Raw genomic sequence first — 27,510 nt, 5'->3', positions numbered from 1 at the left:
GCGTCATTTGGCTGCCGGCCACCGGGAAGAGAGGAGGGGGTCCTGCACGGGGAGTGCACACGGGCCCCCTCCTCTCTTAAGACGCCCCTGTATTAAACGCTGTTTTCTGGGTGTCCATAAATTAGCTACGGCGCCCCTTTGCTGCAGTCCCTTACTTTCTCAGAGGACTGATGGCCGCCAAATCTGCGTTTGATGTTTCCGGGTTTTGTGCATGAGTGGCGGATGTGAGATGCTGTCAGTGGGCGTCTCTAAGCACAGGACGGTGAGTGAGTCATTAGCATATTAGCGCAATTGCCATCCGTGAAAGATCACAGCGGCGATAGCATTTGTGTCCACATCTGAATCAGGCCCAATATCATATACATTTCACCAGAACAGGATGCGGTCAATATCCCGACCACGGGGATTCCGGCTGTCAGAACGCCGACACTGGAATCCCAACACCTGTCAGAATCCCGGTAAGTAGCGGGGTTAGGCACTACGGGGAGGGTTAGGCACTAGGGGAAGGGTTAGGCACTAGGGGAAGGGTTAGGCACTAGGGGAAGGGTTAGGGTTAGGCACTACGGGGAGGGTTAGGCACTAGGGGAAGGGTTATCGTTAGGCACTAAGGGGAGGGTTAGGCACTAGGGGAAGGGTTAGGGTTAGGCTCTAAGGGGAGGGTTAGGCACTAGGGGAAGGGTTAGGGTTAGGCACTAAGGGAAGGGTTAGGCACAAGGGGAAGGGGTAGGCACTAAGGGGAGGGTTAGGCACTAGGGGAAGGGTTAGGCACTAGGGGAAGGGTTAGGGTTAGGCACTAAGGGGAGGGTTAGGCACTAGGGGAAGGGTTAGGGTTAGGCACTAAGGGAAGGGTTAGGCACTAGGGGAAGGGTTAGGGTTAGGCACTAAGGGAAGGGTTAGGCACTAGGGTTAGGGTTAGGCACTAAGGGAAGGGTTAGGCACTAGGGGAAGGGTTAGGGTTAGGCACTAAGGGGAGGGTTAGGCACTAGGGGAAGGGTTAGGGTTAGGCACTAAGGGAAGGGTTAGGCACTAGGGGAAGGGTTAGGGTTAGGCACTAAGGGAAGGGTTAGGCACTAGGGGAAAGGTTAGGGTTAGGCACTAAGGGAAGGGTTAGGCACTAGGGGTAGGGTTAGGCACTAAGGGAAGGGTTAGGCACTAGGGGAAGGGTTAGGGTTAGGCACTAAGGGGAGGGTTAGGCACTAGGGGAAGGGTTAGGGTTAGGCACTATGGGGAGGGATAGGCACTAGGGGGAGGGTTAGGATTAGGCACTAAGAGGAGAGTTAGGCACTAGGGAAGGGGCTCCCAACCACGGTCCTCATGGCACACTAACAGTCCAGGTGACTTAATTAGTACCTCAGTTATTTTGATTTAACCATCTGTGCTTAGGCATGGATATCACTAAAACCAGGACTGTTACTGTGCCTTGAGGACAGAGGTTGGGAATCACTGCACTTGGGGTAGGGTTAGGCACTAGGGGGAGGGTTAGGTACTAAGGGGGGAGGGTTAGGGGTTAGGCACTAGGGGGAGGGTTAGTCACTAAAGGGGCATGGTTAGGTTTAGGGTGCTGGGAGGGAGGGGGTAGGCTTAGGGTATTATGGGGGGGTGTCAGGTTTAGGCACTGGGGAGGGAGGGTTAGGGTAGGGAGAGGGGGGAGGGTTAGGGTTAGGCACTAGGGGGTTGGTTAGGGGTAGGCACCAGGGGGAGGGTTAGGCACTAGGGGAAGGGTTAGGGTTAGGCACTAAGGGGAGGGTTAGGCACTAGGGGAAGGGTTAGGGTTAGGCACTACGGGGAGGGTTAGGCACTAGGGGAAGGGTTAGGGTTAGGCACTAAGGGGAGGGTTAGGCACTAGGGGAAGGGTTAGGGTTAGGCACTAGGGGAAGAGTTAGGCACTAAGGGGAGGGTTAGGCACTAGGGGAAGGGTTAGGCACTAGGGGAAGGGTTAGGCACTAGGGGAAGGGTTAGGCACTAAGGGGAGGGTTAGGCACTAGGGGAAGGGCTAGGGTTAGGCACTAAGGGAAGGGTTAGGCACTAGGGGAAGGGTTAGGGTTAGGCACTAAGAGAAGGGTTAGGCACTAGGGGAAGGGTTAGGGTTAGGCACTAAGGGAAGGGTTAGGCACTAGGGGAAGGGTTAGGGTTAGGCACTAAGGGAAGGGTTAGGCACTAGGGAAGGGTTAGGGTTAGGCACTAAGGGGATGGTTAGGCACTAGGGGAAGGGTTAGGGTTAGGCACTACGGGGAGGGTTAGGCACTAAGGGGAGGGTTAGGCACTAGTGGAAGGGTTAGGCACTAGGGGAAGGGTTAGGCACTAGGGGAAGGGTTAGGGTTAGGCACTAAGGGGAGGGTTAGGCACTAGGGGAAGGGTTAGGGTTAGGCATTAAGGGAAGGGTTAGGCACTAGGGGAAGGGTTAGGCACTAAGGGAAGGGTTAGGCACTAGGGGGAGTGTTAGGATTAGGCACTAAGAGGAGGGTTAGGCACTAGGGCAGGGGTTCCCAACCACGGTCCTCATGGCACACTAACAGTCCAGGTGACTTAATTAGTACCTCAGTTATTTTGATTTAACCATCTGTGCTTAGGCATGGATATCACTAAAACCAGGACTGTTAGTGTGCCTTGAGGACCGAGGTTGGGAATCACTGCACTTGGGGTAGGGTTAGGCACTAGGGGGAGGGTTAGGTACTAAGGGGGGTGGGTTAGGGGTTAGGCACTAGGGGGAAGGTTAGTCTCTAAAGGGGCATGGTTAGGTTTAGGGTGCAGGGAGGGAGGGGGTAGGATTAGGGTATTATGGGGGGGTGTCAGGTTTAGGCACTGGGGAGGGAGGGTTAGGGTAGGGAGAGGGGGGAGGGTTAGGGTTAGGCACTAGGGGGTTGGTTAGGAGTAGGCACCAGGGGGAGGGTTAGGCACTAGGGGAAGGGTTAGGGTTAGGCACTAAGGGGAGGGTTAAGCACTAGGGAAAGGGTTAGGCACTACGGGGAGGGTTAGGCACTAGGGGAAGGGTTAGGCACTAGGGGAAGGGTTAGGGTTAAGCACTAGGGGAAGGCTTAGGCACTAAGGGAAGGGTTAGGCACTACGGGGAGGGTTAGGCACTAGGGGAAGAGTTAGGCACTAGGGGAAGGGTTAGGGTTAGGCACTACGGGGAGGGTTAGGCACTAAGGGGAGGGTTAGGCACTAGGGGAAGGGTTTGGGTTAGCCACTAAGGGGAGGGTTAGGCACTAGGGGGAGGGTTAGGGTTAGGCTCTAAGAGGAGGGTTAGGCACTAGGGCAGGGGTTCCCAACCACGGTCCTCATGGCAGACTAACAGTCCAGGTGACTTAATTAGTACCTCAGTTATTTTGATTTAACCAACTGTGCTTAGGCATGGATATCACTAAAACCAGGACTGTTAGTGTGCCTTGAGGACCGAGGTTGGGAATCACTGCACTTGGGGTAGGGTTAGGCACTAGGGGGAGGGTTAGGTACTAAGGGGGGAGGGTTAGGGGTTAGGCACTAGGGGGAGGGTTAGTCACTAAAGGGGCATGGTTAGGTTTAGGGTGCGGGGAGGGAGGGGGTAGGTTTAGGGTATTATGGGGGGTATCAGGTTTAGGCACCGGGGAGGGAGGGTTAGGGTAGGGAGAGGGGGGAGGGTTAGGGTAGGGAGAGGGGGGAGGGTTAGGGTTAGGCACTAGGGGGTGGGTTAGGGGTAGGCACCAGGGGGAGGGTTAGGCACTAGGGGGAGGGTTAGGCAGTAGCGGGAGGGTTAGGGTTAGGCACTAGGGGGAGGGTTAGGCACTATTGGGAGGGCTAGGGTTTAGGCACTAGTGGGAGGGTTAGGCACTAGCGGGAGGGTTAGGCACTAGGGGGAGGGTTAGGGGTTAGGCACTAGGGGGAGGGTTAGGGTTAGGCACTAGGGGGAGGGTTAGGGGTTAGGCACTAGCGGAAGGGTTAGGTACTAGTGGGAGGGCTAGGGTTAGGCACTAGCGGGGAGGTTAGGCACTAGGGGGAGGGTTAGGCACTAGCGTGAGGGTCAGGGGTTAGGCACTAGGGGGTGGGTTAGGGGTTAGGCACTAGGGGACGGGTTAGGCACTAGGGGGAGGGTTAAGGTTAGGCAGTAGGGGGAGGGTTAGGGGTTAGGCACTAGGGGGAAGGGTTAGACACTAAGGGAGGAGGGTTAGGTTTAGGGTGCGGGGAGGAGGGTTAGGTTTAGAGTGCGGGGAGGAGGGTTAGGCTTAGGGCACTATGAAAGGGGGGGAGATAGGTTTAGGCACTGGGGAGGGACAGTTAGGGTAGGGCAAGGGTTAGGCACTAGGGTGAGGGTTAGGTTTAGGGTGTGAGGAGGGGGAGGTTAGGCTTAGGGCACTAAGGGGAGGGTTAGGGTTAGGTACTGGGAAGGGAGGGTTAGGTTAGGTAGAGGGGGAGGGTTAGACACTAAGGGGGAATGGGGAGGTTAGGATTAGGGCAGTAGGGGGGGATGTTAGGTTAGGGAGAGGGGGAGGGTTAGGATACTGACCGACATGTGTCGGTATCCTAACCCTGTCGGGATGCCGGCGTCGGGATTCTGAGTGCCAGCATCCAGTACACATCCCTACCAGGACATTGTATGTATAACAGGAAGACGGAAAATCTTTGCATTAATAGGAATGCGCACCACCTATTATCATTTATTACAGATGAATTTCCGTGTCTGTATATAAGCACTGGGCCTATGTACAGTATATACAAGCAATAACATTTTATGAAAAAATACTGGCAACTAACATCTGCAAGACAATAACATGCGTGTTCCACATAATTACACCCATCTCTCTGCTTTTCAGAGAAAATGACATGTAAAATTCATTATCTTTAAAAAATGGCTTTATTTAAACAATTTTAATTGCATTATTATTCATTGTGAGGGGTGTACCAGGAGTTCTGCACTATATTCTGAAATTTCTACATTAAAATAACTTTAAAAAACATTCAGTCTGGTGGTGTGAAATGAAAGCAGCAATTTCCCCCTTACAAAGCGTTATCTTAGTGCAATTTACTAACGGAAGAGCAGACAAAGGGGGCAAGAGGGGAGCAGGTGGGTACAGATTACCCGGGCCCTGACAGAGTGCAGGGGAGACATAATCACACCCCCCCCCAAAGCCTCAATCATGCTACCGCCGTGAGGCATTGTATATAGCACTGTAGGTAACAAGGAGACATAGCTGATATACATAGGTTATACACAGTACATATGAAGGCGAGTAAAGCAATTGGCTAAGCAGTTGTTGCAGTTCTGAGCAATGAGCCTTGTGCTTGGATAAGTGTTAATGTTTGTGACACAATCTGCTCATCCTCCAGGCCCCTCCTGGTCGGTGTACGAGACGTCTGCTATAATGTTTTCCCTCCCTGAATAAAATGTTATGTGTTGTTATGGCGGTGTCTAGACATCGCGGGCTGTACGCTGTAGGTGAGCAGGAAATTCTAATTATACTTTTCACCTCGGCTGCAGTAAGGGATAATAGGAAGGGCCCAAACAAGGTCATTAACTTGTTTACAAAGCTGCGCGGTGCCGCAAAACCTTCACAGACCCAGAAAAGAGAAAACAGGGATTTTTAGAACGATTTAAAGCGAACATTCAAAACATAGATATTACCGAGACCCAGACAAAAACATTCATGTTCATATAAGATACTGACCAAAGTGGTCATTCGTGTTTTGCCATTTAAAAAAGGATCTGTCTGGTAAACAGCGGAGGCGTGGGCCGGGGCAGTCTATCGAGTCACGAGGACGACCTTCCACAGTGTCGCTTCCTAAGGCTGCACTATCAGTGCCACAGTGATGTCACTGGCTTATAGGGGATTGATAGGCTGCACTCTCACTGCCACAGTGATGTCACTGATTTCTATTGAATTGATAGGCTGCACTATCACTGCCACAGTGATGTCACTGGCTTATAGGGGATTGATAGGCTGCACTATCAGTGCCACAGTGATGTCACTGGCTTATAGGGGATTGATAGGCTGCAATCTCACTGCCACAGTGATGTCACTTGTTAGTATTGAATCCATAGGCTGGACTCTGTGGCATGGTGATGTCACTGATTTCTATTGAATTGATAGGCTGTACTATCAGTGACGCAGTGATGTCACTGGCTTATAGGGGATTGATAGGCTGCACTATCAGTGCCACTGTGATGTCACTGGCTTATAGGGGATTGATAGGCTGCACTATCAGTGCCACTGTGATGTCACTGGTTTATAGGGGATTGATAGGCTGCACTCTCACTGCCACAGTGATGTCATTGGCTTATAGGGGATTGATAGGCTGCAATCTCACTGCCACAGTGATGTCACTTGTTAGTATTGAATCCATAGGCTGGACTCTGTGGCATGGTGATGTCACTGATTTCTATTGAATTGATAGGCTGTACTATCAGTGACGCAGTGATGTCACAGGTTTCTACTGAATTGATTGGCTGTACTCTATGGCACAGAGATGTCACAGGCTTCCAGGGAATTGATAGGTTTTATTCTAAGTGCTACGTGATGTCACTGTCTTCTAGGGAATTGATAGGTCGTACCAGTACCACGGTGATGTCATTGATTTCTAGTGAATCCATAGGCTGTACTCTCAGTGACGCAGTGATGTCACTGGTCTCTGCTGAATTGATTGGGTGTACTTTGTGCCACAGAGGTGTCACAGGCTTCCAGGGAATTGATAGGCTGTAATCTAAGTGCCACACGATGTCACTGGCTTCTAGGGAATTGACGGCCAATACTTTCAATGCCACGATGATGTCAGTGGTTTCTAGTGAATAGACAGTTTATACTCTCAGCGTCATGGTGATGTCACTGGCTTCTAGGGAATTGATCGCCTATACTCAGTGCCTAGGCTACATGCTCTTCAATATTGCTGCAGCCCAGGTAAAATTTAGATATGGGCTATGGTAGATTTTCAGTATCTGTAGCCCGCTATTAAATAACCCTGGGAATGGGAGGGGGGGGGGGGGGGGGGGGGGAAATGATAAAATCTGGCTACTGGGTTGTCAGTAAAAACAGGTGGATAAAAAGCCATCAAGCAGATTTTTACAATAATTATGTGCTAGCAGATAACAAACGCTATTATTCCTTCTTACTAACCTGGTGTGGAAAGCTGAGGGTCTCCGAGAGCTTGCTGATTTGCCCCATAGTGCTGAGGTCCTCGTCCAGGCGGCTTATGGTCTTCTGGATGCTGTCTCTGTTCGAGGCTTGTGAGGTTCCTGTTCAGTCAGATGACATTCTATTAGAGCATTAGCGGTGTGGAGAGTAGCAGAGGCACATGGCAAAGGCACTATACTCATTACTATAATCGTGATCACCATTTAATAGCACGGGGATTCACTGGCACAAAGCCTGAGAAAACAGACACTGCTTATATTAGAGTTTTACACTTGGCTATAATAAGACGTCCAGGAGACAAGTATGGAGACAGTATGTCAGTGATGACCACACCGGGTTACACCTACAATGCACACACCGCTCCCCCGTCACACAAAATCTCGCGCCGTGTGTCTCAGATCCTGACCGCCTGCGTCACAAATTAAAATAGCGGAGCCGCTTTATCAGAAACATACAACCTGTTGCTTGGCTGTTGTGGCAGAACTACAAGACTCAGCACTCCCTACCAGCATGCAGATCACCTAGGCCGACTTTCTAGTTATTTGCTGTCTCACTCATCAGCTGTCGCGTAGCTGGGAGCAAAGCAGAGGCCGCCAGTAACTTTGCACCGGGACCAAGCGTGCTGAGCTGCAGGTTGGGGGGCAAATTTAAAATGCACATAGAGATTTATATTAGGAAGGAGGGCATGTACAAATTGAAATCTAAACTGCAGTGTGAACAGCTGACCAGCGTTTGTGGGCTACATGCATAAGCAGCCAGTATTTACTAAGCATACGGAAAAAAAAAAAAGATGTATTTTCCCCCCTTGCATTGCAGCACGGTTTATCCGGGTGCACAGTTAGAATCAGCCCCTCTGAGTGCATGAATAAGCTAAGTGACATCTGCAGTATCTGATTTCTAAATACATCTGCAGATTGGAAAAATAAACATGGGAATGAGCCGGGGTCACACCTACACATAAAAGCCACAAATAACAAACCTTTGACAATATCCACATCTTCCAGGGACAGTTTCCAGAGCAGTTTGTACTTGCTAGCGATGTCAATCACGCTGGCTGCAGTGTACCTGAAACAGAAGATATCATTACTGCAGTACCAGCGCTGGCCAGGAGAGGGCATATGCATCTGGCTGAGGTACAAGGGGAACATTTTACAGTATTATTATTATTATTATTATTATTATTATCTTTTATTTATATGGCGCCACAAGTGTTCCGCAGCGCCTTAAAACAGTACATATTATACAGAAGATCATGGAGAAGTTGCATTAACAAATCCATGATGGTAAATGAAAAGATATTTCTAGGACTATATCCTACCTCTCGGTAGTATCCTCCCCCACCCCGTTGCCTGAACCTAACCTCCCCCCCTCTAGTGCCTAAACCTAACCTCCCCCTCCCCGCACCCCAACCCCCCACCCTAGTGCCTATCCCTAACCCCTAATGCTAACCCCCCCCCCATAACCCCGCTACTTACCTTCGGGATGCAGGTTGACCTATTTACTGTATCCCGACATAAATACCTAACAAATGACTTAATTATCCTTTCACCGTTATCACTATACACACCAGCAATTTACGTAGTCAAAATTCAGAATGCCGACATGGTCTGAATGTCAACAGGGGGGGTTATGTTGACAGTCACAAAGCGGACATTGACACAGTGAATGCTGACACTGTGAATGTTGACAGACTATATTAGGTTAGGCTGCAGTTAGGGCTGAAATGCGCTACAAATGCTATGCTGACATGCCGACTGCAGACATTCACAATGCTGACATTTTAGTAATGTCAACATAACGATCATGTCGGCATTTTGAACCACACCCGCCATAACTACGTCTATTCTGGTAATAACCCAGTGCTAGCACCGCTGCCAGTAAGTGACTACACGACTGTGTGACTGTGAGCCGGGCGCTCGGCACATAACCCTCCTATAACCATTTATTCATGTTTCGCTGACGTTGGCGTCTATCGGCCTTGTGGGCTAGCAGACAATTCCTTCTACTCATAATCTGACAGAGACAATAATGTAAAAAACATCGTACAAATATCGAACAGTCAGATGCACAAAGTGTATTGTCAGAATAACGTATGCACTTATCAGTCCTCCTTACTGCGTCCCCCCAGTCATTAGCAGGGGTAAGAGTGTATTCAGGCTAGATCAGCCAGCCCCCAGGCCATGTGATGGGTCTAATGCCCAGAGAGATTCCAGCTGTCTCTCAGAGCAGTCAGGTGAACCTGAGACACCCAGCCAAACAAATCCCTTCCGCTACCTGCAATCCTGACACATTGTCAGCCTGTAAGTGACATCACCCTGGGCGCCAGCAGCCAGATACACAGGCCGCAAATACCTCTCTGTAAGACCTGTCCGTCACTCTGCAGGAACAGGTTACACATCCAGCTGGGAATTCCTGTGAACAAGGGTCAGATTCCCGTATACACCAGTAGCCTCAGCGCACACCTCTGCTGGTAATAATCCTGAGGAGGCAGATTATTACAATGACCAGAGGGGACCTCAGTTATGGCGCGAGCTACGTCCTAACATATCCGATACATCAAACGTTTGTATAAATAGAAGATGTTTATCTGTCACTGAAACGTTAACCTCATAGGTCCAGAGGATTCTTACTGTATAGACGTACTATCATCAGCTGTATATTGGATGTCGGCTGCAGGGGGCACACCATTTTGGAAGATGCTGGGCGTATTGGGCGTTTCTCTCTAAATACAGACTGGGGGGTACTCCTGCACCTGGAAGTAGGGATGGACATCGGAAGCCCACCATCAAATGATGGCTGGGCACCATCAGAACTTTCAATGCGATGGTAAGTAACCATCGCATCAAAAGTATTCGATGGGAAAAAAAATATTCATTTGACTTGCGCAAGAGCAATAGGCCTTGTTTGCGCATGCGCAATAGCCTTTTACCACGGCTGGCAGGGCACAGGACTGGGGGTGAGACCGGATGGGATTGGGGGCAGGGCCTGAAGTAGCTCTAGTGACAAGATTCCCGATGCTGAGAGCTGCAGACAGGGACAGAGCAGCTCTCAGCATTATAAAAAGAAAAGACAATCATCACGAGATCATCGGATCATTACCATTCGATGGCGGCAAACATCGGAATGCCGCCAATGAATGGTAAAAACACTACCATCGCAACAAAAACATTGATGGTCGGCAAACACTGACCATCAATGTCCATCCCTACCTGGGAGTAGCGCAACAAGATTTCACTTTGTTTGACGAGACATTAAAAGGGTGTAAGAAGGTACAGTTATGGGGGCTGCACAGAGCCCATAAATCTCTGTACATGTATTCAGGGGGCTGGCAATCGGGAATCATCCTAAACGTTCCATGGGACAAACCGTCTAGGTGCCTTTGATGGACATTCAAACACACATGCATGACAGAAGTAATAATGGCTGTACATGTATGAACATGTGTAACAAAGACAGTCCCAAGTATTCACAGTTTAAGACAAAATAAGTCTTGGGCGGTATTTTAAGAGAAGCATCAAAAAGTTTAATCTATGGAGAGAGCGGGGGGGGTTGAGGGAGAGTAATGCAGCCTGCAGACTAACTAAACTAAACCTCTTATCCCCAAAGCTGAATGCTGGCTGATATATTAAACATTGGGTATGAAATCCCGGCTGTCAAAATACCGACGGCGGCAAGCCGACAGCCAGAATCCCGACACCCATAGAGAAGACAGGTGTTTTCCTAACCCCTACCGTAACTACCTACCCAAACCCTCTCTTCCCGGTGCCTAACCCTAATCTTCCCCCTAGTGCCTTAGCCTAATCTACCCCTCCCTGCAACTTAAACCTAACACCCCGTCCCCAGTGCCTAAACCTAACCTCCCCCCATAGTGCATAAACCTAACCTCCCCCTCCCTGCACCCTAGTGCTTAACCTCCCTCCCCGGTGCCTAACCCTAACCCTCCCCCTGGTGCCTAAACCTAACCACCTCCCCGTCCCCGCACCCTAATCCTAACCCTCCCTCCCCGGTGCCTAACCCTAACCACCTCCCCCTCCCCGCACCCTAATCCTAACCCTCCCTCCCCGGTGCCTAACCCTAAACTCCCCCCCCCTAGTGCCTAACCCCGCACCCCAACCTCCCCCTAACACCCCGATACTTCCCTTCGGGATGCTGGTGGTCGGGATTTGGGTGCCGGTATTCAGACCGTCGGCATCCCACACGCCAGGATGCCGACTACATTCCATATTAAACTAGTATCAGGCATCTCGGCTGTCTAAGTTGATAGTGTATCATAGTCACATTTCCTGGTCCATTGAAGCGTAAGTCAAGACCCGCAGAAATGTTAATGTGGGGCCCCCTGAATAACACCCATCGACTTTAAGCCCCCATCTCCCTCTTGTCTTGGCTGGATCACAATCCAAATGTTTCTGTGGGATGAAGTCAGTATCCCGGCGGCCGCGATGTCGGCATTGATATTACCGGCGCCGGAATCCCGACGCCTACCACAATCCCGGTGCCGACATCCCGACCGCCGGGATACCAAAGGTTAGCAGCAGGGTTGGGGGAGAGTTAGGATGCGGGGTTAAAGTTAGGCACTAGGGCAGGGTTAGGCTCTAAGGGGGGAGGGGGGTATGCTAGCCCTGTCCGGATGCCGGTGTCGGGACTCTTTAACTTCCCGTACCAGCCTGCTGCCAGCTTATTCTTATCCTCTGCTGAGTATAGCACCAGCTGCAGGCTTAGTACTGCTTGAGCGGCTGTTCTGGATTCAGAGATGTAAGGTAACTCTACGTTAATGTACATTATCAACGGTGCGAGACCTGAGTTTGGTCTTCCCACGCAAATTTCCTGGCCTCTGCTGTGTGATTACACCAGACAACCCGAGCGTCACTCAGACGTCCGATGGTTACGCAAGTGGTCCGATGCTTTGTCCTCGGACACAGCAGCGGGTCACAGAAGCCAACAGGAGGAGTCTCTTTACACAAGACGCCTCCTGCGGCATTTGCATGATTTGGCATAGCCGCTGTGTCTGTAGGAACAGCGTCCATTTTTGCATTGGGCCTATACTCCGATCTCTGACCTCTTTCTCTTCCCGTACATTCTGCTCCCTCCCTTTTTTTATCTGACAATTTACTTATCCAATTACTTCACAGAAACCGGCTGGTAATCAGTTGAGTAGCACTTGTGTATGTATATGCCAGCACAATATACTGAATATTTACATAAAATAAATAAAGCGTTAGAGCTGCCAATAGCTGGTTGCTAGAGTCCCCAAGGCCCAGTAGGCCTCAAGAAACTACAGGACAGAAGTAGGTGACATGTTGCTCCCCAGCTGTTTGGGGAACTGCAAGTTCCAGCATGCCATGCCAGTCAGAGGTTGTCAGTCATACTTTGACTTGTAGTTCCACAACAATTGGAAGGCCACGGGTTGGCCAAGCCTGCAATAGACCTTCCCAAGTACTGAAAGACGAGCGGACTATGGCAGGCGGAGCAGGGTAATAGACTGACATCTCAGAGCTCTGGGACCACAGTGTTTTGTCTCAGTACTTACAGGTTTATGGAGTTACGGCGCAGGGAACCGGACTTTCTTTTCAAGGTGGTGCAGATGAGAAGATCTGTGAAGAGGAAGAGCGAGCGATCCTTCTTCCCCCCGACAGCTTTCTGTGTGACAGAGGAACGAGAGATAAATCAGTCCCAAGTCAGGTGAGAGCGGCACCCGGGACTATTACAGGGACTAACAGAGCCCACTCTGTCCCTCTCATTATGATTCCTCTGCAAGCAGATGATAACTATCTATCCCTCTTCTGTCAATACGTCATTTGGCCCCAATACCTGTAAAGGTGACAGAATGGGTACAGAGACCCCCCTGTGAATGTTTTTTCAGAAGAGTGGTAAGAAGAGAGCAGTGGGAACCCAAGAACTATTAGTGTCCCCCCCCCAAGGATGGCTGCCTCAATTTCAGGTTTGGGTGGAGTTACCCCTAAACTAATGTCCAATTAACTCGCTCCTCTCAGACTGTTGGTGTCATTGGGCTGATTCAGAGTTGGGAATAGAGAGAGATCTCTCTCTCAACTGATCATCTTGGTGACACCATGCTGCACTGCAGGGGGGGCAGATTTAAAATGTGCAGAGAGATTTAGATTTGGGAGGGAGGTGTCCAAACTGACATCTAAATTGTAGAGTAATAATAAAGCTGTGCAGTATTTGTGGGCTACATGTAAAAGCAGCCAGTATTTACCCTTCATGCAAAAAAAAAATAATATGTATTTACACCCCTTGCATTGCAACATGGTTTGTCCAGGTACACAGTTAAGTGCTATCTCTCTCTCTCTCTATTCCCAACTCTGAATCAGGCCCATTGCGTCTTTGCACAAATACAGCCCCTTCCTCCCTTTATCTGCAGAGACCCAGCAAGCAGGTCAGGAACGGATCTTACCACTTCCACCACCATCTCCTGCCGCACAAATCTCCGGAAGGGAACTTGAAGCTGAGGGAGAAAAGACAGATTACAGCATAAGGGTGACACACACTGCCATGTAATAGGATTTGTTCTCTGACGTAAGAAAGGGTCCTGCAGATTGGTATATCACATAGCGGGTGTATGGGGTTATAGTGTATATAACATAGGGGGTGTATGGGGTGGTAGAGTATATAACATAAGGGTTGTATGCTGTGGTAGAGTATTTCACAGCGGGTGTATGGGGTGGTAGTGTATATAACTTAGCAGGTGTATGCTGTGGTAGAGTATATAACATAGGGGGTGTATAGGGTGGTAGAGTATATAACATAGGGGGTGTATGGCCTGGTAGAGTATATCACATAGCGGGTGAATGGGGTAGTAGAGTATATAAGATAGGGGGTGTATGAAATGGTAGAGTATATAACAGAGGGTTTATGGGGTGGTAGAGTATATAACATAGGGGGTGTATGGGATGCTAGAGTATATCACATAGGAGTGTATAGGGTGGTTGTGTATATAACATACGGGGTGTATGGGGTGGTAGAGTATATCACATAGGAGTGTATTGGATGGTAGAGTATATAACATAGGAGGTGCATGGGGTGGTATATAACATTATGAATGTATGGAATGTTACATAGGGGGTGTATGGGGTGGTAGAGTATATCTTATATAGGGGTGCATGAGGTGGTGTAGGGGCTGTATGGAATGTTACATAGGGGGTATATGGGGGTGGTAGAGTATATCACATAGCGGGTGTATGGGGTGGTAGAGTATATAACATAGGGGGTGTATGGGGTGGTATATAATGTATGGAATGTTACATAGGGGGTGTATGGGGTATTAGAGTATATCTTGTATAGGGGTGCATGGGGTGTATGGAATGTTACATAGGGGTGTACGGCATGGTAGAATATATAACGTAGGAGGTTATCTGAGCATAGCAGATAGTATATCATATAGGGGATGTATCAGGAAGTAGAGTATATAACATATGAGGTGAGTATATCACATAGGTGATGTATAGAGTGGTAGAGTATATAACGTAGGGGGTGTATGGGGTGGTAGAGTATATAACATAGGAGGGGTATGGGGTAGTAGAGTATATAACATAGGAGGTGTATGGGGTAGTAGAGTATATAACATAGGGCGCATATGGGGTGGTATATAACAAAGTGCGTATGAAATGTTACATACTGTAGGAGGTGTATGTAGTGGTACACTATATAACGTAGGGGTTATACGGGGTGGTAAACTATATAATGTAGGGGTTGTATAGGGTGGTAGAGTATATAACATAGGGGTGTATGGGGTGGTAGAGTATATATTATATTGGGGGCATATAGGGTGGCAAATAATATAGGGACTGTATGGAATGTTTCATAGGGTGGGTATGGTAAAGTAGAGTATATAATATAGGGGGTGTAAGGGGAGGTAGAGTATATAACATAATTGGTGTATGGAATGTTACATAGGGGGTGTATGGGGTGGTAAACTATATAATGTAGGGGGTGTATGGGGTGGTAAACTATATAACGTAGGGGGTGTATGGGGTGGTAAACTATATAACGTAGGGGGTGTATGGGGTGGTAAACTATATAACGTAGGGGGTGTATGGAGTGGTAAACTATATAACGTAGAGGGTGCATAGGGTGGTAGAGTATATAACATAGGGGGTGTATGGAGTGGTAAAGTATATATTATATAGGGGCACATGGGGTGGTATAGGGGCTGTATGGAATGTTACATGGGGGTGTATGGCATGGTAAAATATTTAAAGTAGGAGGATATCTGTGAGTATAGCAGAGAGTATATCACATAGGGGATGTATGGGGTGGTACAGTATATCACATAGGGGGTGTATGGGATGGTACAGTATATTACATAGGGGGATGTATGGGGTGGTACAGTATGTGACACAGGGGGTGTATGGGGTGGTACAGTATATGACATAGGGGATGTATGGGGTGGTACAGTATATCACATAGGGGGTGTATGGGGTGCTGCAGTATATCACATAGGGGATGTATGGGGTGGTAAAGTATATCACATAGGGGGTGTATGGGGTGGTACATTATGTCACACGAGGTGTAAGGGGTGGTACAGTATATGACATAGGGGTGTATGGGGTGGTACAGTATATGACATAGGGGGTGTATGGGGTGGTACAGTATATGACATAGGGAGTGCATGGGGTGGTACAGTATATCACATAGGGGATGTATGGGGTGGTACAGTATATCACATAGGGGGTGTATGGGGTGGTACAGTATATGACATAGGGGGTGTATGGGGTGGTACAGTATATGACATAGGGAGTGCATGGGGTGGTACAGTATATCACATAGGGGATGTATGGGGTGGTACAGTATATGACATAGGGGGTGTATGGGGTGGTACAGTATATGACATAGGGGGTGTATGGGGTGGTACAGTATATGACATAGGGGGTGTATGGGGTGGTACAGTATATCACATAGGGGGTGTATGGGGTGGTACAGTATATGACATAGGGGGTGTATGGGGTGGTACAGTATATGACATAGGGGGTGTATGGGATGGTACAGTATATGACATAGGGGGTGTATGGGGTGGTACAGTATATGACATAGGGGGTGTATGGGGTGGTACAGTATATGACATAGGGAGTGCATGGGGTGGTACAGTATATCACATAGGGGATGTATGGGGTGGTACAGTATATCACATAGGGGGTGTATGGGGTGGTACAGTATATGACATAGGGGGTGTATGGGGTGGTACAGTATATGACATAGGGGGTGTATGGGGTGGTACAGTATATCACATAGGGGGTGTATGGGGTGGTACAGTATATGACATAGGGGGTGTATGGGATAGTACAGTATATGACATAGGGAGTGTATGGGATGGTACAGTATATGATATAGGGGGTGTATGGGGTGGTACAGTATATGACATAGGGAGTGTATGGGGTGGTACAGTATATGACATAGGGAGTGCATGGGGTGGTACAGTATATCACATAGGGGATGTATGGGGTGGTACAGTATATCACATAGGGGGTGTATGGGGTGGTACAGTATATGACATAGGGGGTGTATGGGGTGGTACAGTATATGACATAGGGGGTGTATGGGGTGGTACAGTATATGACATAGGGGGTGTATGGGGTGGTACAGTATATGACATAGGGGGTGTATGGGGTGGTACAGTATATGACATAGGGGGTGTATGGGGTGGTACAGTATATGACATAGGGGGTGTATGGGATAGTACAGTATATGACATAGGGAGTGTATGGGGTGGTACAGTATATCACATAGAGGATGTATGGGGTGGTACAGTATATCACATAGGGGGTGTAGGGGTGGTACAGTATATCACATAGGGGGTGTATGGGGTGGTACAGTATATGACATAGGGAGTGTATAGAGTATATATAAAGCTGTATAGTGTGAGTATAGCAGAGAGTATATCAGATAGGGGAAGTATGGGGTGGTACAGTACATCACATAGGGGGTGTAGAGTATATATAAAGCTGTATAGTGTGAGTATATCACGTACGTCCTCCATGCCCTCAATGTGGGCTTCTATCTCTTGCAGGATCCGTGTGTCCCTCTCTGCCTCCTCCGCACTTCTCATCCCTTTGTTTATACTCTCTGCCAGCTGCTTGATGTTCCTCTGGGCATCCAAAAGGCACAGGTGGTCCGGGTGGTCCTCGGGTGTGTGTTTCAGTAGATCCTGTGAGAAGGGCAGAAACAGGGGTTAGTGGGGACCCACACAACGGTCTCCTCCCCCACCAGCTTCCCGGGGATTACATTGTCTCTATAGGGACAATCCCTGAGGAGACAGCCGCGTGTACATCTATACAGTATAATAGGAGTGGCAGGATGCACAAGCTCAGCTGCACAAACCCATACATGGAAAGCCCTTCCCAGGAGAAGCAATACATTGTGCGCCTTATAACTCAGTGACGTCACTGGTTCTGATAGGCTAAATTGTCACCTCTATTATTTAGGGCTGCCTCCACTGTGTACTGGGAATGGTAGACTTTCAATACTAATTTTGGGAGCTAGGGAGGTGCCTAGTGACCAAGACACTGAAACAGCAGAAAACCACTCAGAAAATTAGATGATGCTTTTCTAAATCTGACCAGCAGGTGGCGCTCCACCTTTCTATTGGTCAAACATTGCATTCGGTATTGTCCAAAGTAGATTTTACCTCCTTATGAGGAATATTTACTAAGGTGCAGGTTTTTAGAAGTGGAGTTGTTGCCCATAGCGTCCAATCAGATTCTACTTATCATTTAGCTACAGTAGCACCTTCAAAAGAAGATAATAGCTAGAATATGATTGGTTGCTATGGGCAACAACTACACTTGTAAACACCCGCACTTTAGTAAATATACCACAGTGTCTGCATGAGGACGAGTGTTCTTACACATAACTATTTGCACAGTGTCTCCCAGGGATTGTTACGTCAAATAAGTAAACGAAAATATAAGTGTGTTTCCATGTAATAAAACAAACAGTGCAAAAGTCTTTAGCATCAATAAGATTATGGAAAATACAAATATTGAACGTTCCTTACAGAATCTGGCCCATGGTGACAATGATGGCGTCACACATTTGCGGCTGATTTGTAGGCCGCTAGTTGAAGCTGCGAATCCCCCGTCCCTCCCCGCCACATCCATAAGGTGCTGCATTGTACTGACATCTGGTGACTGTGGGGGCCACTGGGGTACACTGACCTCATTGTCATGTACGTGGAACAAGCGAGGGGTTATGTGTGTCGTGTGACATGGCGCATTATCTTGCTGGAAGCAGCCATTAGGTGGGTAGACTGTGGCCCAGTGGCGTAAGTTCATCCCAGACGCCCGGAGGCAAGTTATAATTTGGTGCCCCCCGTCACTGACAATGTAATGTAGCAATTTGCATGCAGACAGGCTATAGATAGCTGAAGGCAGAAGCTGATGGTCTGACATGGAGCTCTCCACTAGTGTATGGTGGCTTCTCAGGTGCCGAGAAGAGGTGCCATGTATTGGGCGGCCATGACGGTACACTCCGGGTACATAGTTACAGCCCTAAGTGGGGAGAATATGTTGTGGACAAAGGAGGAGGTGCCCCTTCAGAGCTGGAGCCCGACGGCAGGCGCCTCCATTGTCTCCCATAGTTCTGCCCCTGCTGTGGCCATTAAGGGGCGAACATAGGGGGTGATTCAGCAAGGATTGCAATGCACAGCTGCACGCAGGCAGCACACAGGCACGCAGGCAGCACACCCCCCTGCTGCATTTGCGATCCCAGCACTGCGACGGAGGTCACAGTGCTGGTATCTCCATCGCGACCATCGATGGGGCGATGGTGGAACGGCACTGGGCCGCCAGCCAGCTGAGTAAGCCTCATCTTACTCAGGCTGGCCGGCTTGCAAGGCAAGGAGTCCCCTGGCACCGAAACTCCCGGAAAACAGGGTGGACACGGCCCCGTTTCCAGGCACGCTGACGCCCACCATACCGCCCCTTAAATGCCTATGCCTGCCAATCAGGCAGAGGCACAGAAGGGGCTGCGTGCGACTACGCAGGACCCATTCTGCACACTCGCGTGCACTGATGAACCAGCCCCATCGTCAGTAACAATACTCGGGAACACTGCAGCATTTAGACGATGTCCAATTGGTATTAGTAATGTGTGCCAAGAAAACATTCCCCGCAGTATTACACAGCCGTCACCCGCCTGACCCACTGACACGTGGCAGAATGGATCCATGGATTAATGGTGAAACCAGATGTCCTCCCGTATACCACTAGTGTGGTGCATCGTTTTTTTCAGTTACGGACATTTACCTTTTAGCTTAAACCCTTCTGGCCATTCTCCTCTGACCTCTGTCATAACAAGATGTTTTCGCCCACGGAACTGACGCTCAGTGGATGAGACTGTTTTGCCCACCATTCTCTGTAAACTCTACAGACTGTCCTGCATGAAAATCCCAGGAGATCAGTAGTTTCCTGAGATACTCAAACCACTCCATCTGGCATTAACAACCACTCTACGGTCAAAGTCAGTTAGATGACATTTCTTCCTCATGCTGACGTTTGGTCAGAACAGCAACAACTGATCCTCTTGACTATGTCTGCATGCGTTTATGCACCGAGTTGCTGCCACACGACTGGCTGAATAGACATTGGCATGATAAAAGAGATAAGTGTACGAGATGTACCTACACCCACCCTGGCTGTACAAGTGTTTTTCTGCTCCAATGGATGGAATCCCCACAACAGGGAAAAATTACTTTAATTTGGCAGCGAATTATCTGGGGAAACATAAATACAGAGGAAACCGCCAGTTCTATTTCATCTCCCTCTGTTTATTACTTATGAATTGCCCCTTAGAGAAAACAAATCACAGTGTATTTAAGGGACAACATCAAACTTCAAAGTCTTTCGGGAAGTTGAAATGACAAGAGGAAATATTGAGAATGATCCTGGAACACCAGCTGAAGAGCGTCAGCATGGCCCCTGTGTGTGCGATGGAGCCCGAGACCCGTTCCTGACTGGCAGAGAGATGAACATTTTGTAAACAACTCCACTTAATTGGTTTCCGTGCAGGAAAATGTCATTCGGCAGAGACATTGTGTGTCGTTTTTTTCGAGTCTCGGGGGAGGCTCAGAACATTTTGTCTCTCGTTGAGGAGCTGCCTGTGGGATTTCGCAGCAAACCTACCAGCCCGTCAATATTAGAGGCCTGATATAACACACATTTAAAGCACAATCCATTCCATTGTCTACATGGCAGCCATTTTTTGTGGGCGGGGCCAAGGTTAACGAGAATATCACACCGGTATTGCTGGAACCTGAAACAAATCCACTGTTGGACATCAATAAACCAAACGTCATGCATGATGTTCTGGATATGGCCAAACACTTCAGTAAATCTGTCCAGTATGCCATCCACCGTATCCCTTTACGGACAGTTGCCATGAGTTTTATATTGATCTATACTGCATCATTCTTAAACATCAATCAAAGACAAACCGAGATTGCGGTTACGGCGCTGGGGGTTGCATGGTTCCCTACCACGGAACTCTCAAAGATGAAGGTACCTTTTAGGAAACTGACTGACGGAGAATAGTACTGTCTACAGGGAATTTCTAGTCAGAAACCAATAGACACAAGCATACAGCACCCCTACAGGCTGTGTGAAGGTACTGCACCAGTGGCATAGCTGGTGGAAAGGGTATAAGGTAAGTGGCAGCGGGGGGATGGGCAGCGGCTCGGGGTTGGGGATAGGGAGGATAATGTGTATAGTTCAGGGAGGTTAATAAGGGAACAAGTATTAAGACGGTTTTATTATGAGGGTGTAATAAGATGGAGTAATGCTATTATTAGGCTTAAGTAAGGTGGAGTTTATTTTTTTTATTAGACTCGCTGAGATAATGAAGGTGTTAATGAATATTAATTAAATTAACTGAGGCTGGGGGCCGTAATTAATGAGGGCGTTATTGACTTAAGGGGCCAATTGTGTTGAATGGGGCTGTTACAATGATGCTGAAAAAGTTAATGGTTTTATAGGAGGGCTTAATTAGTGATGAGGGGATTATCTGTATGGCGGTCTCAAACGTGCTTTACGTTGTGTATGGCAGTCTAAAAAAAAAATGCTCTCTGTATTGTGTGGCAGTCACAAAAATGTGCTTTGTATTGTACGGCAGTGACAAAAAATCTTTCTGTACTGTATGGCGCTCACTGAGTTCTGCCTTTATACGGTTTCTGTGCTGTGTATGTGGGGGGGGAGGGTATTAATGTAATGTCAGGGTTACTTTTTTATGTAATTTGAATGCAAATTAGGTATTTACTTGCTGATACTTGAATTTTGAAACACCTTGGCCTGTAGCACCTATTTTTTCAACTACACTCCCCCTTATTTCAAAAGTAGGCTACGCCACTGTACTGCACCCAGGGACGGACTTCCTATCTGGCACTTATGGCAAATGCCAGGAGGGCGGATGGCCAGATGGGCCGGTCCAGCTGCTCTGCTCGGCCGGGACACTGAAAGACGGGTGAGGCAGTGTCACGCACCCTTAGTAGCGAGGCCACGCCCCTTTTGCGGGCACGCGCGCATTAGGGTGACCGCCAGGGCTGCTGAGCAGCCTCAGTCCATCCATGAGCATCAAACATTAAAAAATATACATCTCTCAACAAGAAGAGTATTATTGTTCGTTAAACTCTGTAAAATCTTGCTTACACACAATCGTTATCATGTAAAAAAAAAAAACTAAAAAACATAATTAATAATACAGTAGACAGACACCAGTAACTCAGTGTTGCTGACTTTGTTAGTGCAAACACAGTACTACTACTACACTTTCTACAGCAGAATCTTCGAGACTACTTGTAATATATCCTTTATTGAAGGATATATTCCCCTTGTAATCAGTTCTACTGACACCACACATTTCTTGGATGTCCCTATATAATGAATTTATGGCACTGGGGAGTGTTGCTGGGCAAACCTGCTCTAGTTAATGGGTCACAGTGAGTGCACTGTATACTGTAAGCAGCTCTGGAGATACATTCGCCAGCATGATTTCCCCGTCAACGCCTCAGAAAAGTCACAATTCTATATGTTAATTCAGATGTATACAAAAAAAAAAAAAAGAAGGTTGACTCATTCCTTGTCCCCAGCTTGTGCCCATGGAGCACTTTGTCCGACCATTGCATTCTTTACAGTCTGGCCCCAATTACATATCCGTGCAGAAAGCCCACAATACCATTCATACACAGCAGATTCTGGTGGCACCCTGGGTAGTTCCATTCTGCTCTACACAAGTGCCCCAGGTACGGCGTGTTCTACATAGCGACCTCCTGCCAGTGGCTAATCACGCAGATAAATACCGGTTACTAACAAAATAATCGATTCAAAACCTGGCACGGAGGGCAGTCCGGATTAAATCTGATGAGCGATGCCTGACCACCGACCCACGCACCACAACAAGAGAAGGAAATAACATAAAGCAAAATGTATAATACAAATACAATGATACGCGGAAGAAGAATGCGCACGAAAGAGCAGGTTCCAAGGAGTCGGACGGATTTCTGTGCAGGGGCGCAAATGGGGAATTTCTGCATACAGCGCTCGCGTGAATTTACGCATTTTTGCAAATCTCCTTCCTATTCTGAGACCTATAAAACGTGGCTGAATCTGTCCGTGAAATTGGGCATTATGGGACGGCGACAATGCGAGCGCAGGGAACTTCGCGCGTCAATCAGAACCAGCACCGTAAGCAGCACATTAGCGCAGCACTGACCATGTGTTGAAAAAATGCTAATTTAGCAGCGCGTACACTGGGCCTGAATCACTACGGATCGATATTGCGATCGCAGCGATGAGTATGCACGGAGGTCTGCTGCAAAAATGTGCTAATGAATGCAATCGCAAAGCCGGCGCACAGCCAGCATAGGGACGCCCACAGCCGCTATCTCACATTCATAATACCTTGCAGCCCTGCATATACATCGGTAACATCGGCCCCTCAGGCAGAATTACAGCAGGTCTGACCTTACTCAGAAATTGCTAACCTCATTGCACGCAGCGAGTACTCAGGCTGCGTATGCCGTCGCAGTGGCTAATTTATGCACGCCCCTGCAGCGGCGTTCAGACAGGCACGCCTGCGTTTCTCCAACCACTCCCCCGTCACCACCCCCAAACGCTGACCTCCTGTCACTCACTCTGCGTTGGCTTTGTATCTGTGTGAGTGACCGCAATGCTAATTCACGCACGCGCACTGTGAAGCATATGCATGCGCAGTACGTACCAACGACCGATCTCCGTACGCTGTTATAGCGATAAATCGGGCCCTTAAGGGTCTATTTACTAAGCAGTGTTAGGAGACAGAGTGAAAAGTGATAAGGTGCCAGCCAATCAGCTCCCAAGTGTCATTTTTGAAACACAGCCTGTGAGATGACAGTTGGGAGCTGATTGGTTGGTACCTTATCACTTTTCACTCTGTCTCCTAACACTGCTTAGTACATAGACCCCTTAATCAGCTATAGCTGGAATAGAATCTACAGGTCTCTTACTAGCTGTATCATTGATAAAACAGGTAAAGGGGGTTAATATGAGGGTGGAGAACCTAAGAACGATGATGCACACTCAAGATCGGAACAGTGGATGATCATAATAGTTACAGATCAGCTAAACAGCGGAGACATGTTGCACAGATTACAGTCATTTTGCAGAGGTGCCAGGTTCCAGTGGTCTCTGAGTTTGTTTTTTTGTGTCGTCGCTGTGTTTGTAATTTACGCATTATAGAATGTGGCTGTGATGACGATGGCGCACTCATTCATCTGTGTGGGTTGGGTGGTGTAGGCCTGGGAACACGCAAGGTCAAATTGTGCAGGAGCTACGACAGTTTGGAAAGGTTTCTACATCTAGATTAGCAGTTTATGGCATCTGCGTAGCCAGCAAGTGTACGGAGCCCACGTCCCACCTGCATGAATTTATATTCTGCTGGAGAAGGAGAGCTGGGAAATTATGCTGAACAACAAAACCTCCAGAAGTGCCCTGAGTGTCTGTAGGATCCAGGATAACCTCTCCCATGTACGGAGTATATGTCACATGGAAAATTCCACCACGAACTCTGGAACCTCTATACGTGCCCTGAGTATCTGTAGGTTCCGGGATAACCTCTCCCACAAACACCAGAACCCATATATGTCCAGTGGGTGACATTTCTGTGGAATATTCCACCATGACCTCCAGAACTCACGTAAGTGTAGCGTACATCAATAGCTTCCAGGGATCTCTTCACCATGAACTCCAGAACCTCCACATGTGTAGTATGGAGTCTAGGTTCCGTAGAATAATACACTATGAGCATCCGAACCTCCATATCTGAACTGGGGTCAGTCAGACCCGGTCGTTAGCGCCGATGCGCTCGGACCGGGTCGATGGCCCCCACAGAGCATGCGCACGATGGCGACAGCGCCGTCGTGCGCATGCGTGCGACCCTCTACGACCGACAGCGCCGGTCTTAGCGGGTCTCGATCCAAAGAAGTCGAGCTGTCGATGTTGATTGACAGCTCGCCCCGTTTGGAAGGCGGGCCGGGGGGGTGGCAGCCCAAACGGAGGCGTTCCCATGGGAACGCCTACCATTTGGGGGAGGCCCCACTGACATCACTAGTGATGTCAGTGGAGAGCTTCCGGCTCAGACAGAGCCAGAAGCTCTCCGGGGCTTACGACAAGGGAGACCCTACCCTAGGGTCTCGTCGTTAGCCCCGATGGTCGCGATGGTCTCTGACCATCGCGACCATCACCGGAGCGGTCGTTAGAGCTGTGTGTGTTAACCCACAGCCTAACGACCGCAACAGAGGCGGGCGGTCAGGATGCAAGTGGCCGCCCAGTTTCTGAGCAACCGCTTGCATCCTCCGACCGCCTCTGAGTGAGGCCCTGAGTACCTGGAAGTTCTGGACAATCCTCTACCATGAAGTCCAGAAAACCATTGCCTACATGAAGGTAACAGGTGGCAGCTGGAAACCACCACTCAGATACGGGTTACTGGTCCCTACCTCAGCTTCTCAATCCAGCACAAGGGAATATGCAATAAAGCTAAGACTATGCAATCACGTCTGGGCGGAGGTGCATGTATTACTTGTCAGGGCCCTGTCTATGTACCCAGTAATCCCCAGCAGATACGAGGGAAGGAACTGGCAGCTGCTCACTCTGTAGCTGGCAGCAGTAGCATCTCTTCTCCCCTACGCACTGGCTGGCGCAAGGCGCGTGGATGTAAAGCATACATGTGTAACTCATGTCTGTCCATGTATATGTGTTTCTAGCGCCCGTCTGTCAATATCGAGAGGTGGCATATTGTTTAAACAGAAATGTAAACTCTAGACTCCGGCCAAACACACACTACCGACAAATAAAATCAAGATAATAATAAAAAAAATAAAAAATAAAAATAAAATAACTACATATAGTAACAGAAAAGCCGGTAATAAAATGACCCTATTTAGCAAAGATTAGACAGAACTGGAGAATACATCAGGTTATGAGCTGGCTGAACACAGGTCAGTAGAATCTCCTGCTGAAAGTCACACACAACCGGGGACGTCCCTACTTCAGCCAGAGTGACGGGGACATATAGATCCAGAGAGGCCGCGATATTATACGCAATATCAATACACTGTGGGGATGTCACACTCAGGGGAGGAACCGTATCCAACCTTGTAGAGAAATAAAGTGAAGGAGTTGCCCATAGCAACCAATCAGCTTCTAGCTGTCATTTACCTAGCACAGCCTATAAAATTGATTGGTTTTTTTGGGCAACTTCTCCAAGGCTTGGTACATCTCCCCCTTAGGCCTGTATTCCATTAGAAGCGAAAAGCCGGAAAAATTTCGCCTGTCGGACTTTCCGCCTCCTTCGCCTGTTTCAGAGGCGGAAACTTTACACACGCGTCCCAGCTTTTCTCCCTATTCAATTCCTAAACAGGCGAAGGCGGAACAGGTGGAAAGTACTGTCAGAATTGGGGAAATCAGTCTGTACCCCAAACAAAGATGCACTAACATAGGGAACCAAAGTAGAGGTGTACTGATAGCCCTAATAATAGTGTTTGGGGTACTTAAATAGTTAAAATTGCTTCTTATTAGTGTCTTTGTAAAAGTGGTGAAGAATGGCGTAAAGCTGTATTTTTGGGTGAAAATAAGAACTCCTGGCAAATTTGGGGTACTTGCAAATGGGTGCTAGCATATTTTAATGTTTCTAAAGTGAACTTTTAAAAATTTTTAAAAAACGCACCTGCGGCACGCACCTGCAATCCCAAAAACACCTGACCCATCCTTGCCGATCCCCAAGAAGTCTATTTAGCTACTTTTTATGCTTGTCCCCCCACTTTTTACATTTTCGCCCCCAAAACAAAAGTACTTTTTTCTGGTGTTCTGAGGTCATTTTATTATTATTATTTTTTTGTTGATTTGTCCCAAGGGCTCTGAGTCGGTTCCTCACGTTTACACCCCAAAATAACGATTTTGCACTTTTTTTCACCTGCTATTCATAGGAGATACTTTTAAGCCTATTACATTGCATTGAGTTTCCGCTTAGGAGAAATCACCCTGGAACTGAATATGGAGATACTTTGAAAAAGGCGGAAAGTCAGAATCTACGGAAACTTATCTCCAAACGGCACTTTTCGCCTCTAATTGAATCCGGCCCTTAGTCTCATTTAGTGATAGGAGCAGAATTAACACTGTGATTCAAGCAGTCCCCTCCTCCCAATTCTAAATCTGTGTGTACAATCTAAACCCCCCCAACTTCACAAGATGGTTTTGTCAAGGTGCAAAATGTCACCTTCTACGTGTACCAATTTCTAACTCAAGTTTTTCATCATCACTTATCGTGGCCACAAAAAATTACTTGTCGCTGGGTATCTGCACCCGCACAATAATAATACATCACATGTTCAATAGTGCTGGATGTAATTCTCAGTATCTGTTCTGTATTCTGTCTGTAGGAACACCCGCACATTACTACATCACATGTTCTATAGTGCTGGATGTAATTCTCAGTATCCATTCTGTATTCTGTCTGTAGGAACACAAGCACATTACTACATCACATGTTCTATAGTGCTGGATGTAATTCTCAGTATCCATTCTGTATTCTGTCTGTAGGAACACCCGCACATTACTACATCACATATTCTATAGTGCTGGATGTAATTCTCAGTATCCATTCTGTATTCTGTCTGTAGGAACACCCGCACATTACTACATCACATATTCTATAGTGCTGGATGTAATTCTCAGTATCCATTCTGTATTCTGTCTGTAGGAACACCCGCACATTACTACATCACATGTTCTATAGTGCTGGATGTAATTCTCAGTATCTGTTCTGTATTCTCTGTGTAGGAATACACGCGCACATTACTACTTCACATGTTCTATAGTGCTGGATGCAATTCTCAGTATCCATTCTGTATACTGTCTGTAGGAACACCCGCACA

At 48.1% G+C, this 27,510-nt stretch overlaps 1 protein-coding gene across 5 annotated transcripts in view; it reads right to left on the bottom strand.

The window, feature by feature from the left end:
- Positions 1-27,510, bottom strand: part of ARHGEF17 (Rho guanine nucleotide exchange factor 17) — a 284,958-nt gene that overhangs the window by 27,199 nt on the left and 230,249 nt on the right. For all 5 annotated transcript variants that reach the window (XM_088479556.1, XM_088479554.1, XM_088479557.1 and 2 more), the window contains exons 7-11: positions 17,083-17,259; positions 13,513-13,563; positions 12,628-12,737; positions 8,080-8,165; positions 7,083-7,201 (exon numbers count right to left, since the gene is read on the bottom strand). In XM_088479556.1, coding sequence (XP_088335682.1) covers positions 7,083-7,201; positions 8,080-8,165; positions 12,628-12,737; positions 13,513-13,563; positions 17,083-17,259 — 543 coding nt within the window. The remainder of the gene's footprint in view (positions 1-7,082; positions 7,202-8,079; positions 8,166-12,627; positions 12,738-13,512; positions 13,564-17,082; positions 17,260-27,510) is intronic.

This window comes from Taudactylus pleione, unplaced genomic scaffold, assembly GCF_031769625.1.
Source record: "Taudactylus pleione unplaced genomic scaffold, aTauple2 ptg000241l, whole genome shotgun sequence".
NCBI classification, from domain to species: domain Eukaryota; kingdom Metazoa; phylum Chordata; class Amphibia; order Anura; family Myobatrachidae; genus Taudactylus; species Taudactylus pleione.
Note: the sequence above shows the minus strand (reverse complement) of the source record. Positions and strands in the feature narration are given on the sequence as shown.